The sequence below is a fragment of the Apis cerana genome, linkage group LG8, assembly GCF_029169275.1.
Source record: "Apis cerana isolate GH-2021 linkage group LG8, AcerK_1.0, whole genome shotgun sequence".
NCBI lineage: Eukaryota > Metazoa > Arthropoda > Insecta > Hymenoptera > Apidae > Apis > Apis cerana.
This window is the reverse complement of record NC_083859.1, coordinates 11,997,975-12,015,149: the sequence shown is the minus strand read 5'-3', so window position 1 is coordinate 12,015,149 and position 17,175 is coordinate 11,997,975. Positions and strand designations below refer to the sequence as shown.

The following is a 17,175-nucleotide window of genomic DNA, read 5'->3' as shown; positions in this document are numbered from 1 at the left end:
TGATAAAATTTTTTTTTAACGTTAATTTATATATTCGAATTAGGAAAATTTTTTCATTTTCGATTTTAATTATTGATTAAATTCTAAAAGATTTATCGTAATATATTTATAACATCGAATAATTCGAAGCAATATTTAACATAGATTGTTAAAAAAAATTTGCGACAAGAATTCTTTTTATCTCTTATTGTTAAATGTTTACAATATATATAATAAATATATTACAATTGATAAAATAAAAAGTTTATTTATAAAATTTATAAAATTTATAAATAAACTTTTACGCAACGTATCGTAATATTGTTCGTTGTAAATTATGACTTGTGCGTAAAATGACTATTTTCTTATATTTTCTGTTCGATGTGTGAGGAATAAATATAGGGACAGAAGAAAAAAACAAGAACGTATCATAAATAGATATTGTAATATACGATTATAATATATCGATATGATACTCGTTGCACTCATAGATATTAGAATAATATTTTGACTTTATGTTGTCGTTGATTATTCAACTGTCGATGTATGAAAAAATATTTCGATTCGAAAGTTTTTTAACGTAAAGGGGAGTTTGAACGACGATGAATACTACAATAACTAATTTTTCGTTGTTTCGCATTTTAATGAGATGCACAACCCTTCGAGTTTTTTCGTTATAACACGTAACATTTGATCGTACGATACGAATTCTTAATCAAAAATTATTACATCACGGGATTTGAAAAATCGAAAATAATTAGCGAGATACGATCGATTTTTATCGATTTTATCGTAATTGTCAATATCGTTCAAAATATCGTTCATTTCGATCGATACGTGAACTTAATGCGATCGACATTATAACGACACGTGCAAATGCGATTATAACGTTACAATTTAATGTTCCAGCGATGTTCTTGCGATTTTTCGTGTCTTCTTCCCATATAAATAAATAAATCTACAAATATATACATATATATATATATATATGTATGTATGTATATGTATATGCATACACATATATGTGTACTACATAACGACTAGATTCGTTCAATTTTCATTTAATATCATTTAATATAGGTACTGTGTACCCATCTCGGAATATCCATCGTTCGATCAGATGGTGGATATCACGCATGTTATTGTATCGACAATTTTATTCTATATACGTATACATGTATGTATAGAGTAATGTGTATGATATTTACAATTTGATACATGTGCGAGAATTTCTGGAATTTTTACGCTTGATATTAATACGTTCGAATCGATGTACATATATCTTCTAAAAAAATAAAGATGCGTATATTTTATATACATATAAATAGATATATTCGCGATACAAAATTTTGTCGTTCGTTTTAACACCTCGATTTTTTTTTTTTTATATTATATCCTCATTCCGATGAATAAATACATTGTTTCCATTTATTGTATTTATATCGTGAAAGAACGGTTACATTCGATGGTTCATTGCACTTGTTCGCGATAAATAATTATTGGTAAGATAATAATTATAGCAACGAAATGGAATAAAACTCGTAACGAGTCAACAAGTATAGGGAGGGGTTTAGTCCGATTTGTGAAACATTACGAAACGGTTTGAGAAAAATCGATCCTCCGAAAATTCGAATTATATATAGATATCATCGAAACGCGTGTTATTCGCACGTGGATAATTAAAATTGATTCGAAATATCGACATATTGTTGCGCGCGTCGAAAAGTAAAAAGTAGCGGAAAGTGCTTAGTCAAACGTAATGCGTAATCAAGAATATTGGCTCTCGTATCGTAACATTTGCTTTGTCAATACCGTTTTATCATTCTATCAATCTATGAAATCTCTCTATAAATTGTTCTTCCTTGTAACATTCATTCCTTTTTCTGAGATATTTTTTAGCTATTATAATAATGTAATAATGTTTTGAAACATCTACGCTCTCTATATATATACATATATATTTTATATATACATACATATATATATATATATATATATATATATATATATATATATATATATATAAAATTTTTCAATTAGATAAGGGAGAAACGTGATAATATACTATTGTCTGTGTATACGCATGCAGAACGTGCAAGTTGAAAAATAAGAGTGGGAGAAACTCTTTTCGGTGATGGACTATAAAACCACGATCGATCGATCGAAGGATCGTAGTGTCTTTTTTGCGATTTACTTTGTTACTTTGTGACGACTCTACCTGACAACTTGTGTACACGTTCGGATATCGGTTGTTTAATAAACATGACTTCGCGTATGACGAAAAGGGTGTCCATCGTTTCCATCTCGGAACGGATACAGACACCGGTATCTAAGCCTAAAGGTACATTTTTTTATTCTCTTTACTTATCCGTTCGTTTCATTTATAAATATCACGTGATACGTGATCGAGTTGTCGAGTCGAAAAAATACGATTGTATGTAATTTTCGGATACGATTGGAAACAACACGTTGGTAGACAACAGGTAGATAGAGATACAAGTACAAGACGAGATAATAATAAGATCGATCAAGAGATAAAACCGGTCGAAAATCAAATCGAGTTGCGATAAATCAGGATTATCGATCGAATATAAATTTGATTTGTCGCGGCTTGTGCAAAGATCGGTGACGTTTGCCCTCGTTTATAAAATCGCGTTTCTCACGTGTTTCCTCTCCTGCTCCTCCCCCGCGCAATTATTTTATCCATCAACGCATTTTCCTCGCATCCCTTTCGTGCGATTCGTCTTTCAAGATCAAACATTCGTTCATCATAATTTCTTAAATATATTTTTTTTTCTTTTTTATATTTTTTATATTTCTTTTTATCAATTAACCGGATGGAAACTGTCGGATTCGCCTCGCCTCGTGGATATTCGTTTCGATGGATGGAATAATTTTCGTGATGCACAAACTATTTTTTCACACTTTTTCGCACGCATAAAAGCCAGAGGAGAGTCATTTCATTCAAGAATCAATATCGTTTCACGATCATTTATAAATTCTGGCCGACGATATTAAATGTTGGTTTAATTACGAGGACGTTTAAGAACACAGTGTGTTTTGTGCAACGTGCGTGGCATAAATACGTGACGAATCGTTACGAATTCCAAGACATGACGGCAACATGCTCGTCAATGTCAGATTTCTCGCGATGTCCTAGAAATGTGGAATGAACGAATACTCGTCCGCATTCTCTCCGCATTGTTCGAGATCCCGGCGTTGCGCGAGAAATATATAATGCAACGCCGTCTCGTTTCGAGTGTTTAGCTTTCAAGCTTGTAAATCGTATCATCATTTTTAAAACGGTTGCGATTCGATCGCACGATAACATTATCGAATAAGCTACCGACTGAACATCGACAGATATAAATCGCGATTTAAAACATGTATGCAATATGTATCATTTAGATACGATATTAATTGTCTATTGATTAATACAAATAATTTTGAAAGAGGAGAATGTAATATGTATAAGATACTTTGTATCTAACATGCAAACAAATACCTATATATATATATTTATATCTACACGTATAATTCGAATGAAGCCTTTCTATCTCGAAATCTCTAAATTCGTAAATAAAGTTCAATTTCGATCAATCAAAGATTTTATTAAAAAGTGTTGTTAAAAGACAGATAATATCTTTTTCTCAGATAAATATTTTTCACGTGTTCTGTTTTTTATTTCGATTTCTTACGAGAGGACGAAATAAATAGGAAAAAAAAAAAAAAATAGAAAAGAATTTAAAAAAGAATCGTGTTGCGACATCGAAATGTTGTGATTTCAATAAGTGTAATCGCGCGTGTGATAGACCGCGTGAAAAGCACGTGCAAGCGAATATCTTTAAAAGTTTCAACATTTTATCCTTCGAGACTATAACTTTCTAAATTTTTATAAAGTTATTTCAAAGATATTTATCGTGATTTATATAATAATTATCTTTATTTAATACGTTCTTATATAGAACAACATTGTTTTTTATTTTTTTATTTTTTATAAAGAAACTTTGTATCATATATATATATATATATATATATATATATATATATATACACGTAGATATTGCGTATTTAATGTATAATTCACACTATTCACAAGATTAATCTAACTAACCGTTATTAACAAAATATTAATGAGAGAAAAAAAATTTATTTCTTCGATTTTTCGTATTATTGTTTGAGTCTAAGAGTAATAAATAAACGGATTAGATTAAATTAGAATTATGTAAATATTATATCACGAATTTTTAGAATTTTTTCGTAACAAGGGGAATTCCACGAATGATCTGCAGAAATTCCTATCATTTTCCACGTTTCCTAAGTTTTTATTATTCGAGTAACGATGCGTTCAATTCACTTGTTGACGTGTGTCTAAAATAAAAATCGATTCTTGTCACATATCTGCTTTAAGATCAATTTCTTGGAATGATTTTTTCCCGCGATTTATTTGTATCTTATTTCACGTATTAGAATAATCTATGATGGTAATCGCTATAGTTTTATTCGTATTATTTTGATATTTATTATAAAATTTGAATAAAACATTTATTCGTATTTTCATAAACTTTTTTTTTTGAACGAATACTTTAACGTGCCTGAATGCACAAAAATAGATTACGTAGATTATTTTAAACGTTAAACTTGTGACTAAAGTGTTTAAAGTAATTTAATCGATATCGATTACGAAGGAATCGGTGAAAAAATCGAGAAGAAAAATTCGAAAGATATTAAAGTTTTTTTCAATTTTAGGAATGCTTCTAACTCACAAATCTTATATATATGTAATCTTGTTTGTTGTTAATCTTAATCATCCTCGGTTCAATGCGAATATACGATGATTAATCGTGGCAATATATGTGTCATTTGTTTTTTGATAAAACGTTATAAATATCACAATATTCTACTTTTTACATATATATTTAACGTCTAAGGGAATAAAAGATTTTCTAATTTTATAATATCTAATTTTATCTGTCTTAATAAACGTTTTAATTTATAATTTACAGCATCGTATGGATGTAGACACACGCAGGGCATTTTGATGGCTTTGGGCTTCTTCTGTTGCTATGCCATTAGGGTGACCACATCGGTGACACTAGAAGCTATGACTAATGCTTCCACTGCAAATCCTGCTTTTCCAGTATGATATTTTCTCATCTGCTTACCATTCGTATTCGTTGTTCGTTCGTTAATTATTCCAGAATCGTTGTATAATATATATCATGTATAGTTTTAACAGTCTTTTTCGATCTATATATCTATTTAAATGCATCATTTTTTATCGTATCTTAAATAAATAAAAGATCTTAAAATGCATCATCGATCGATAAGATTATTTTTAATAGTCTATCTCTTCTTACTTCTAATGTAAAATATGTTTGCAAATGCATACGAACGCGATTGACGCGATGCTCATTTTTGTGTTCGATAAATTTCTTCTTAAAAACGATGCTTACGGTATCGAAAAGTGATCTTTTCTCCATTATACGTATTCGTACTACTAGAAGATGTATGCGTACATTTTATTTCAATCTACTGTCCGATATAAAAAAACTAGTTCGTAAATAAAGTATTTGTAATAGCTCAACATTTATTATTTTTCATCTCGATCGCTTTATCAATTATGAATAGATTTTTAAACGAAATAAATTGTACGATTGCCATTGATGAAAAGTAAATTTTTATCTTTTATCTTTAAAAGTTATTTTTCTCAACTTTGGATTATTTCTTTATGTTTCAAGCAATTTTCATGGGACGAAAAGATCAAGGATGTGATTCAAAGTTCCTTTTTTTGGGGATACGTGTGCACGCAAATCATTGGCAGCATGGTGGCGCAACGTTGGGGAGCTCATAAACTTTTCTCACTGGCACAATTCGCGTGCGGTTTCGTAACGCTTTTAATTCCCGTGCTCGCCGAAAACGCGGGATGGGAGGCGTTTTGCGTTACTAGAGTGATCGCCGGTATATTTCAAGGCACTGTTCTTCCGTGTCTTCACGCGTTACTCTCAAAATGGGCGCCCATGGAAGAAAGAGGAAGAATCTGTGAGTATTGAGTATGGAATTTTGATTGTTATTGTTATTATTGATCTTTCAATTCGGAAATAAGTAAATATTTACAATTCTTAAAATTTTTATCATTTTTAATATTGAATCATTTATTGGATCGAATCTATTTCATTTTGGGTAAAATGCAAGAGAATGAAAAAATAAAATAACAATTTTTGTTTGGTTATATTTTATTGTATATTTTAATAATTTACAGCGACATTCGTGTATGCCGGAGGTTGGATCGGAAATGTAACTTGTTTACTCAGTACGGGTCTATTGGCTGCTTCTCCTTGGGGATGGCCCAGTTGTTTTTACGTTTGGGGCAGCATAACTATCGTTTCCAGTATTTTGTTCTTCTTCATCGGTTACGAGTCACCGGCCGAACATCCAAATATACCTCAAGATGAGAAACAATATATCGAGAGTAGTCTTGGCATGATAGAAACGGAAGAAGTAAGAATATTTAATTATATTCAAAAAATATATCATGGCATATACATTTAATGATATATTTTTCCAGAAATTATCGACTCCTTGGCTCAAAATACTTAGTAGTCGTCCAATGTGGGCATTAATGGCTACTCAATCTGCTCACACTTGGGGTTTCTGGATGCTTTTAACGAAAATCCCATCGTATTTTCAAGCGGTATTTAAGGTTAACATTAAAGAAGTAAGTAAAAGATAAATTGTTCGATATATAATTTTTAATTTGAATTTATCGTTGTGGCTCGTTTCTATATATAATTAAATTATTAATTAAATTATACATCTTTCGCTTTATTGATAATAATTAAGGATTACGAAATTATTTATATTATAAATCTTCGAATTAATTCGTATATTTTTTATCGTGTTTTAGAATGGTCTTATGAGCGCATTACCATACTTCTCAGCATGGGTATTTAGTTTTCCCGTTAGCTTTATTTCGGATTTACTTATCAAGCGAAATATCCTCACTATTCAAGCATCGAGAAAGATTTGCAATACGTTCGGTGAATGGGTACCAGCGCTCGCATTAATAGGTCTTGGATATGTTGACAAAGAACACTCTGAAATAGCAGTGGCAATTTTGGTAATTGCTGTTACTAGCAATGTTGCTATTTATTGTGGACACAACGTCAATCATATGGATCTCAGTCCAAATTTTGCTGGACCATTGATGGGTATCATAAATACCGTAGCGAATATTTTTAGTATTTTGGCTCCATTAATCGTCGGTGTTATCGTTCATGACAAGGTATGTGTAATATATTATTTATTATTATCTAAAAAAATTTACGTCTTATTATTTGTGTATTTAAATTATATGAAAATTTGATAAAACGATATGTTTTCAATATTGATTTCTCGAATAATATATATTGTTTATACAACAAATGAAAAAAGAAACACATTACGCGAATTATATCTCGATATTGACGAATAATATAATACGTTAGAATTGAATAATATAATTATTCGAAATAATAAATGTGAAAATATAAAGTGTATTAATTTTTATTATTTTTAAATTTCCAGACTAATGTTGAAGAATGGAAAAATGTATTCTTTTTAACAAGTATAATATATTTCGTTGGAAATTTAATTTTTATCATGTTTGGTACATCTAAAATTCAAGCATGGAATGATCCTGTAGAAAAACAGAAAGATATCGCTATGAATTCTACGAATGAATCATCGGTGGAGAATGGAAATGTACAAAAAACCAAAGAATATTGAAAAGATGGCTTTTTATAGAAAAAGAATTGTGATGGTGTTATCATGATGCTAGACAGTATAAATATTTATCATAACTATTAATAAAATGTATTATAAATGCTGTGATCGAACAATTAAAATATCATCATTTTCATTATTTTATTTGTGAATACATAGGAAAAATATATCATTATTTTATCTGTAAATGCATATGATTTTTAAATGTGCATTGTATATAAATATTTATGTTATATATAAATATTATATTTAATATTATATTTAATATTGTATTTAATATTATATTTATTAAATTAAAGAACAATACGTATGAACGTATTTATGCAAGTTTATTAAAAATTTGTTACTATTAAAGTACAAATGATCATAATACATTAACGTATTTAATTAAGGTATGTTACTCTTTCTTAAGATGTTGTTTAGGCATAGATTTCCAAATTGTATGTATAAGGAATATTGTACATAATATTGTTAATAACAATGTTGTATAAGTTACCAAAGGTAACATAGTTGTTTCACCAATCGGAATTGTCCATTCATTTTCCATATCCTGTAAAAAAAATTAAAAATTCCAACAAATTTCTATTTATAAAGTTATATAAATAATATATAATTTTGATATTCTTACATACTTTATTATTTAGCATCACATATGGAATCTCTCTCCATTTAGGTACGACATCTACGCATGGAGAACATAAATCAATTTTAGAAATTCTGTATTCTTTGAGTCTTTTTCTACAGCCCAATAACAACTTTGGATCTGGTAAGCTAATATTTATGTATTTATCATTTACACTAGCATATCGATAACGTTGATGTACTGGAACTTTTAAGGTACTTTCTATGTTTGTTAAACGTGAACAAATACTTATATTTTGTATTTGTGCTTTTTCAGTGAATAATTCGACATTGGTTTCTCCACTACAGCATGCTGTGCTCTGGAATGATCAAATATAAAAAATATAAAAAATATTTTATATTGCTTATTAAAAAATAATAATATAAGATATAAAACTTGGATTGAATAAATAATTTCATATGTATATTGTAATAATATCTTAAATTATTCTACTTACAATTCCAAGTCTTCTTAAATGATTTAATTCATTAACATCAACGTATAAAGCAGATGGAAGTTGTAAATAAAGAGTAATGTAACAATCCTCTATAAATTGATCGATATATATTTGATAAATTAAATATCTATAAATGAAATTTGTTGTTAAAAATAAAGTAAAATATTTAACAAATTTTTATAAATTATCGCTATTTAAATCTATATCTTCTAAATATATACTTTCTATTAATATGTAAATTTTATGTATCAAATATATTTCCATTTATGATAAAATATATTTATATAAATATAATTAACAATTAAAATTTTTAAATTTCTTCGTTTAAATATGATACGAAAATTATAAATTTAATAATACATTAATAGATATTATATACAAAAATTAATTATATTCTTAAATTCTCACATTAATAATCGTTATAGATTATTTAATTAATTAATTTGAATAATAGGCATTTTTACTATATATGTATATATATAAATATATATATATATGTATGTATGTATTTTGATATACATAACCTATGAAATCCTGTTCCTTCTATATTTAACGAAATACGAGCTTCTAATTCATCACAATTTACCAATAAAATTAGTGTGTAAAATAAAATAATTTGTATAAAATATCGTTTGGCACAATTTAATGTCATTTTTTAAATATAATATATAATTGATGCATTTCAAGATAATACATTTTACTTTTATAACAAATTGATAGATGTCACTGATATGCAATTTTTTGAATATTACGTGAATATTTTTATATTCATTTTTAAGATTTATATATCAAATTTTAGAAATCGTAATTTCAATATGCATGTATAATATTCGAGTACAACTTATTCAAGTATATGTATATATATTTATACATTTAATGAGTACTTATATATTATTTTAATATTGAAAAAGAATACATTACATTATGTTTGCAATTTTAATTATCATCGACTAATCTATAGAAAATTTATTTTATAATTTATTAAATGTTTATATATTTATATATACGTTTGTGTATTTTTTTTATGTTTTGAATATATTGTAGATTACGTTGACAAATTTTTTTTAAATTTGATTTTTTTAAATGTTCAATTTTACGTTTTAATTTTTTAATCTGGATAATTTTTAAATTAAATTAATTATAATAATTTATTCTTATTATATTTTTAGTCAGTATAAACTTTAAAATATAAAAATTTATGATTAAAATATAAATATTATACTTTAATTTTTGCATGAAATAAATAATAGTAATCTTTCAGCCAATCAAAAAATTGCTAAGACTTAGCGATAAAACAAATGCAGTGCGCATCATGGTGCGCATGGTGATCCATTGTTGAAAATCGTGACAAGTTACATTTTACCGGCAAAAGTGAGTAATTATATAAAATTTATATCGATTCGGAATTTTATTACCGGTCATTGATCTTGATTATAGATTATTAAGTTTTATTTAATCAATATCAGTTATTTAATCATTATTGTTTCAGAATTCAAAACATCTTTTTGTGCAGATTGTAAAAGCTTGATTCGAAAGCAGGATGATTTTGAAAGTGTTTACAATTCTTACATACTATGACAATTAAGAGATAATTCGACAATTTTCATGCAGATGTGGCAAGTTTTTTATTTTTTTTAACAAAAATGTAATTACTATAAATTTCCTTCATTTTTCTTTTTACATATATAATACAATCAATTCACATATACATACATTTCACACATATTCTTATATATATATTTCTTTTCTAAATGCGTCATCCGTACGTTCAACTCGTTGTATTGTTATTTCTGTATTTGTTTTGATTTTACGTTCGAAGCCCCAAAGTGTGAAAACATTTCTTATAATACAGCCTTTCCGGGAAATTAATGATTTATGTTCGTGTCATGTTCAACACTTTTCGTCGAGCATGTATCTCCCCTCTCCTTCCAATTTGGAATTCGACATCGAAATCGCTCGCGTGTCATTTTGTTGTTGAAACGAGACGGTTAAACACTTACTTCAGGTGTAAGAATTATCTATCTCGTAATATTTATTTAACGATTATTCTTTTATTTTTTATGTAATATTTCATTAATATACGTTTGTTCAATTATTTATTGAATATTATTAGATATAATTAATAATTCTTTCAGAAATAATTTATTCTCTTATTTATTCGTCTAATTGATCATTAGAATTACCATTAATTCGTATTATGAATTTTTAAAATAGGTTAGGTTATTGTATTTCTAGTGGATTTTTATAACTTGGAAAAATATTTTCAAATATTTGTATTAGATGATGCGAATAGTATATTTAAACCTATTAGTTTTTTTTGTATCTTGGAAATATTCTTTGATAGAGATAATATTTTTATTAATATTTAATTTTGAGTCAATTATCAATTAATGATTCTTTTTATGAATATAAAGATTTATGTACAAGATACAAAATAGATAATATAGATTCATAAAAATTTGAAATTTTACAAAAGTTTATTATCTCGTTAGATATTTATGTTAATTTATAACTTTTTAGCTCAGGATTTTCAGGTTTAATCTCTTACGTGTTCGTTGCCAGGATCTCATTCATGTGCTCAGGTATTATTTGGATAAGAGAAAGACGATGAATATAATAATCCATAGTTTATATATTTATTAAAATTTCTCAGTGATCGATGACGACGAATTAGTGAATTTTTTATATTGTGTGTGTGTTAGAATTACGTTTTAATTCATCGACAAGGATTGATTCCATTACAATTTGTGAAAATGATATTACATTTCTTATATATTACGAATATATCAAGGATAATAAAATTAATAATTATTAATTGCTCTTAAATTATAATAACGGTATTTTTTCGATTATATAAATATTAATGTAATTTTATTGTTTTTTATATAATGATCTCCAACCATTGTCAGTCGATTTCAAAAGAATGGCACGTAAAGTTAGAACATGAGAATAATATAGATTTTATGTGTGAGAATCATAGATGGTTATCGATATTCTCATTTTACTATTTTTTAAAATATATAAATAGATAAAATAAGTAGCTTTGTGCAAATATCGTATTGTAAGTATCTAGGAATTGTCATAGTCTTTGATAGGCGTTTTTTCGTGTAACGATTTGTTTTAAGAAATCAAATTTGAAAATTTCTTTCATAGCTGTTAGCGTTTTAGAACGATGCAACTAGGTTTTAAAGTCAATTGTATTGTATTAGACGGAATAATAGAGATTAGCAACGTATCAAGCGATGTCGTCCTTGAAGGGTTAATTTTGCTTACGTATTTCGATCGCAGAATGCTAGATGGCGTAACAAACACTCTTTCCTCAGTTAATAATTTCAGAAAACACGTGACACAAAATTCCATAAAATATCACGCGTATTCTGTAATAAAAAAAGAATTAATTTATAAATAAACTAACGAACAAATGATTTATAAAATATGTACATTTTATATATTTAATTCGATTTTTTTCTTTTCCTATATGAATGATGAATTCTTTTTTTCTTTTTTTCATAATTTTTATAATTTTTTTTAATAAGAAAATGCAATTTCAAATAAACGAATCGATATTACATATATTCTAAATATATATATATATTCCATCTTATAACATTAACATATAAATAATAGCATAGAAAAATAAAAATAATAATTAAAAGATAAAGCAAGAGACAATACAAGGAGTGGAAAGAAACGATAAAAGATACCTTTGTTATATTATAAATTATAAATTCGTTTATGATGAGATATACATATATAACGTTTGGATAGAGTAGTTTTAAGCGGAATGTACATATCCGCTACACGTATATTGTCGCTAAGAAACGAAAATAGCTACTGTTAGCCCTAGAACGTTACGGAAAGAGGTGGTTAAGCAAGAATCGAAGTACAAGATGACGAAGGTGGGACAAGAAATGCCAAAATGAAATGAACGAAGGTGATGATGTGCCGGAACCTGGAATCAAATTGATCACTTATAAATCAGTTTATTATGTAACAATTTTTTTCTTCCGATGTATTTACGCATTAAATCGATGCTAAAGGTTCATGGAGAGAGAGAAAAAGAGAGAGAGAGAGAGTTTATATAGAGTAAGTCCCTCTGTTCGGAATAATTAATTCGATTCGAAGCAAATTGATTTCCTTTCTTCGCGTGTGTTACGCGTGTCCGCATATTTGGCGCTCCAACTTACGTATCCTCGCATATTTGGCGCCTAACCTATCGTTCTATCACATATTTGGCATCTAACATCGGCCATTGTCACATATTTGGCGCCATAATCCGCGATATCGCCGCATTATCTCGATCGTTCGGTGTAACGTTCGAATAAGAATGTAAAATTTTTTCACAGATACGTATATTTAAAAATCTTTCGCGTTTTACGATTCATTTCTTCGAAATCGTTCTTTTTCGTTATAAACGTGTTTTATATGGATAAAAAGATAATATCTGCAAATATTATTCGAAATATACTTTGCTTTTCCAAAAGTTACGAGAAGATATATATTTTATAATTGCAAAAGAAGGAAAATTTTATTATTTTTTATTATTTTCTCTCGATCCAAGATACTTTATATATTTATCAAAAGGAATATATTTTAATAATGTTAATAATTTAATTAATAAATAATAGAAGAAATATAATCTAACATTACGTAAATTTAATATCACGATTTAAAAGGAACGAAAATGCCGAATAAAAAAAAAATAAATATTATTCCGAAATATCTTAGAATGTATTTTAGCGATCAAAGCTGCTTCGCGGACATCTGGAACGATGACGATATTATGATCAATTTCCTGATCATATTATGATATATATATATATATATAATAATAGTACCAATAAATAAAAGGAATGATCGTATTTTAATTTATTTATTTATTTATTATTATTATTATTTTTTTTTTGGTTAACACGAAGCGAATGCTAATGCGAATGAAATATATTTATCTATCTTTATAAATAAGCTATTTTATTGCAAGAGATAAATATCGTTTATTAAATTGTTTTCGCGATGAATTTTATCGCGGTGAAAAGAATCGGGCGCCGTATTAAAAAAGAAAAGAAAAAGAAAAAAAAAATAGAACGACAAAGATGAAGAAAGATGTGCCGTATTATTTTCTTCCGAGTGGGGTGGATGTTCTTTTATTTATAAAAAATTATTTCGAAATAGCGCATTGAATAGAGCATTGGCTGTAAGGCCTATCGGAACAAGTGGGTCGGCACTGGTTGGCGTTCATCCTTTTCGTACCAGACGTAATGCAACACCGGTGTTCCTCTTGTCTCGCAGCCAAATTGTTTCCCGTTTATCGCGCGAACAACTTCCATTCTACGATTATGAACCTGCATTCTTTCGCTATTTCGCCTCTCGGCCTGACCTTGCGTCAAATTTCTTGCGACGAAGTCGTTTCTTTTCTTTTTTTTTTTTTTAGATTTACCAACTCGTACCAGTTACATAGTAACTTAAGTAAGAGAAGAGTTAGAAAAAAAAATATCCATAGTCAAAAAAATCGTACAACGAGGTTAATGTATTTTCTTTCGATCGTACGAGAGGCTTTCTTATTTTCGAGATAAATTCGAATATTTTAGCGACAGTCGAGAAAGAGAGAAAGCAAAGAACTTTGAACTCGAATCAAAAAGGAAACGGTCGAAAGATAAAATTTTCATTCGCTTGAGTTCGAGCAACGACTTCTCGTTTCGAAAAAATCGATCGATCGATTGATCCGTACACGTGGTTGGGATACGCGTGGTTGGAATACGTTGAAAAAAAAAAAGAAAAGAAAATGCGAAGAGCGAAAGGTTTTCGAACGAGCGAAGAGAGAAGAAGAAAGGGGTGAGAGAGGGAGAGGCAGATCGGGAAGACAACGGAAATATAGAAATACTCGATCATCGTTACGACGATGTTGTGCGTAATTTTGGGAAGGAGCCAATTTCGAGTTGAGAAAGATGAGTCAAACCTCAAGGCTCCGTTCACTCGTGGTTTTACTTCGTTCGGTCGACGTTGGCCCGGTTTATCTCTGGCCAATCCCGAAATAATCCCTAGATTCGGCCTCTCCCGCTCTCTCTCGCTCTGCCGTGTGCCCGTCTTCCAACTAAAAAACCTCGCTGCCTCTTTCTTCGCCGTCTCGTTCCACGCCGTTTGTCGCTCGCATTCGCGCACGACCGACTTTAACGCGATACCGCATACCACGATCCAGGAATCGCATTCTCTTCCCTTCTCTCTCTCTCTTTCTCTCTCCCCCTCTCTCTTCCTCTCGTTTTGCTCCAAGCTGTTCGTCTCGAGTCGAAGCCCCATTCTCGATTCGGTTCGTCATCGACAATCAACTTCGCGATGGAAAATAATTTGTTTCTCACTCACCTCGATGGACGATTACCTTAAAACAGAGATTATGGGATCTTTCTCTCTCCCTTTGTACCGTGGTTCGTGGCTCGATAACAAAATTCCTTGCGAGTCAGCGAGAGCGATGCGCGGGGATCGTCTTCCTCGTGGGCCGATCAAGCCACGACGGAGCCCGATATAGTTGTCGTATCTCGTTGTCGACCGCGCCACTGGTCGGACTCCCCCCACTATTTTCTCTCCACCGTTACGCGCCGTGCCGACTAATTGACTAAACTGACCAACTTCACTCACTTCTCCCTTCTTCTTTCAGCACCATATCCTAATATGAATCAAACGAAACAAAGAAATATGATGAATAATTTTCGTATGCTCGAGAACGATCGAGAGATTCAACGTCGATCAATTCAATTTCGGATTGAAAGAAATTGAGACTGATCTTTATATTTATATTTTATAATTAACGAGGACGCAAATGTTAAATGATATTTTTCGAGAAAAGTAAAGAAAAGCAGGAAACGAACGACTCTTCTCGATGATATTCCTTGTCTCTGCTTATTGTACAAGATCGCCTGCATGATCGAGGCTTATCGGTCTTTTCGAGTATATACTTATACTCGATAGGCGTCTCTGCTTTTATCTCATAAGTAATATAAATATATTGTATCGTACGTGCTAGGTGTACAATCGATGACCTTTTTTTACCTGATTCTTTTCCAAAAAAGAAAAAGGTAATGCTTAACGCGGAATGAATACGCAGGATCAAGACAAATTTGAGGAGAAATTATAATAAACTCGTTATTGAGAGTCGGCGATTCGCATCGATTTTCCAACGACCTCTTATATTTGGATTCATCGTTTCGTTTCGCGCGATATGCACGCGCGTTGTTTTAAAAGTCTTGCAATAAACATCGGTATGGCATCCGCCCGCGTCACAATCTTAATTTACCAAGCGTGTTGCGCAACCGATTTATTTCCGTACATTTCGAATTCCGATACTGTCTACGTATCCGTGTAGTATACTTCCTAATTGATCCGAAACAATGGTGGATAGTACGCGGATTGTCCGTGTGAATGCTACGTTACGATTTCGAAATAAGTGCTCGATGACTGAGATCTCGTATCTGTACGAGTTTCGCGAGTCGCCACGATTCGATATTCGATTAAGAAGAATTATCATTGTCCTTTCGATGCGAGTTACCCGAACGATTCTTCTTATCGATTAGAAATTTAATTTAGATTTAACAGAAATTTTTAAGAAGAAATTTTGCGAAATAGTTTCTTTTTTCTTTTCTTCAATCTTTTTATCGTTGTTTATTTCGATAAAGAGAAGATAAATAAGAAATATCTTGTTATTTCCTTGATCGATTGTTAATGTAATTTTAAAAAATAAGAATGCAATGGTTGATTAAAGATATTCTCGATTCGGTTGATTGGATACACATATGGAAAAAACGTAGGTAGTGCGAAGAAAACGCTTATTTTTCGTTCATCCTTGAAACCGTGTTTATTATTTTTCCGGTTAACTGGACGTTTCGAGCGAGACCATTTCCCTTTATAGCTTATCGGAGGAAAAAATAAAAAATTTGTCCTAGAAACTCTATTTGCATTTCCTACGAACCTACATGTCACAAGAGACGAGTGATTTCAGTGCACGGCGGATATATTAATAGACAGGCAAAGACGGATATTTCTGACTGTTCGCACGTTCCTATATTCGATTGCCATGTCGATCAGAATTGTAGGTTCCGTTATTAATCGCTTCACGAGTGTAAATATAAATATAAATATAAATAATATTTTTAAATTGTTTCTCGATTAATCGAAAAACAATTACGTTTCTCCTCGCTTTCAAATCGCCTTCCAACGATTCGAACGATTCGCTTTTAAAGCGTTATCGAATGCGATGCATCAACTCGTTACGTCTTAATGTCGTATTCGTGTAATAATGTATATATGCGGCAAGCTTATCTTGTTAATTTTCTGTTTCAACGTTCGACGTGCAATAAGAAAAGGA

At 29.7% G+C, this 17,175-nt stretch overlaps 2 protein-coding genes and 1 pseudogene across 4 annotated transcripts; 1 reads left to right on the top strand and 2 right to left on the bottom strand.

The window, feature by feature from the left end:
- Positions 1 to 169: 169 nt before the first annotated feature.
- Positions 170 to 8,265, top strand: LOC108000017 (putative inorganic phosphate cotransporter). Of its 3 annotated transcripts, none has more exons than XM_017060140.3 (8): positions 170 to 1,735; positions 2,020 to 2,320; positions 4,986 to 5,119; positions 5,721 to 6,021; positions 6,242 to 6,480; positions 6,548 to 6,697; positions 6,887 to 7,264; positions 7,546 to 8,265. In XM_017060140.3, the coding sequence occupies exons 2-8, from the start codon at positions 2,242 to 2,244 to the stop codon at positions 7,744 to 7,746; spliced, it is 1,482 nt and encodes a 493-aa protein (XP_016915629.2). In that variant the 5' UTR covers positions 170 to 1,735; positions 2,020 to 2,241; the 3' UTR covers positions 7,747 to 8,265. The 3 variants fall into 3 exon arrangements, with proteins under 3 accessions (XP_016915629.2, XP_016915628.2, XP_061935024.1); XM_017060139.3 differs by having other exon boundaries at positions 170 to 1,764; XM_062079040.1 differs by having other exon boundaries at positions 170 to 1,783.
- LOC107999974 (phosphatidylinositol-glycan biosynthesis class X protein-like) lies at positions 8,052 to 9,555 on the bottom strand. The gene is made up of 4 exons (XM_017060050.3): positions 9,347 to 9,555; positions 8,823 to 8,949; positions 8,376 to 8,684; positions 8,052 to 8,293 (listed from the first exon to the last, which is right to left on the bottom strand). Exons 1-4 carry the CDS (start codon positions 9,472 to 9,474, stop codon positions 8,141 to 8,143), a joined length of 717 nt encoding a protein of 238 aa, XP_016915539.1. The 5' UTR covers positions 9,475 to 9,555; the 3' UTR covers positions 8,052 to 8,140.
- A 1,879-nt stretch (positions 9,556 to 11,434) lies between these two features.
- Positions 11,435 to 16,886, bottom strand: LOC114577811 (uncharacterized; annotated as a pseudogene).
- Positions 16,887 to 17,175: the final 289 nt, after the last annotated feature.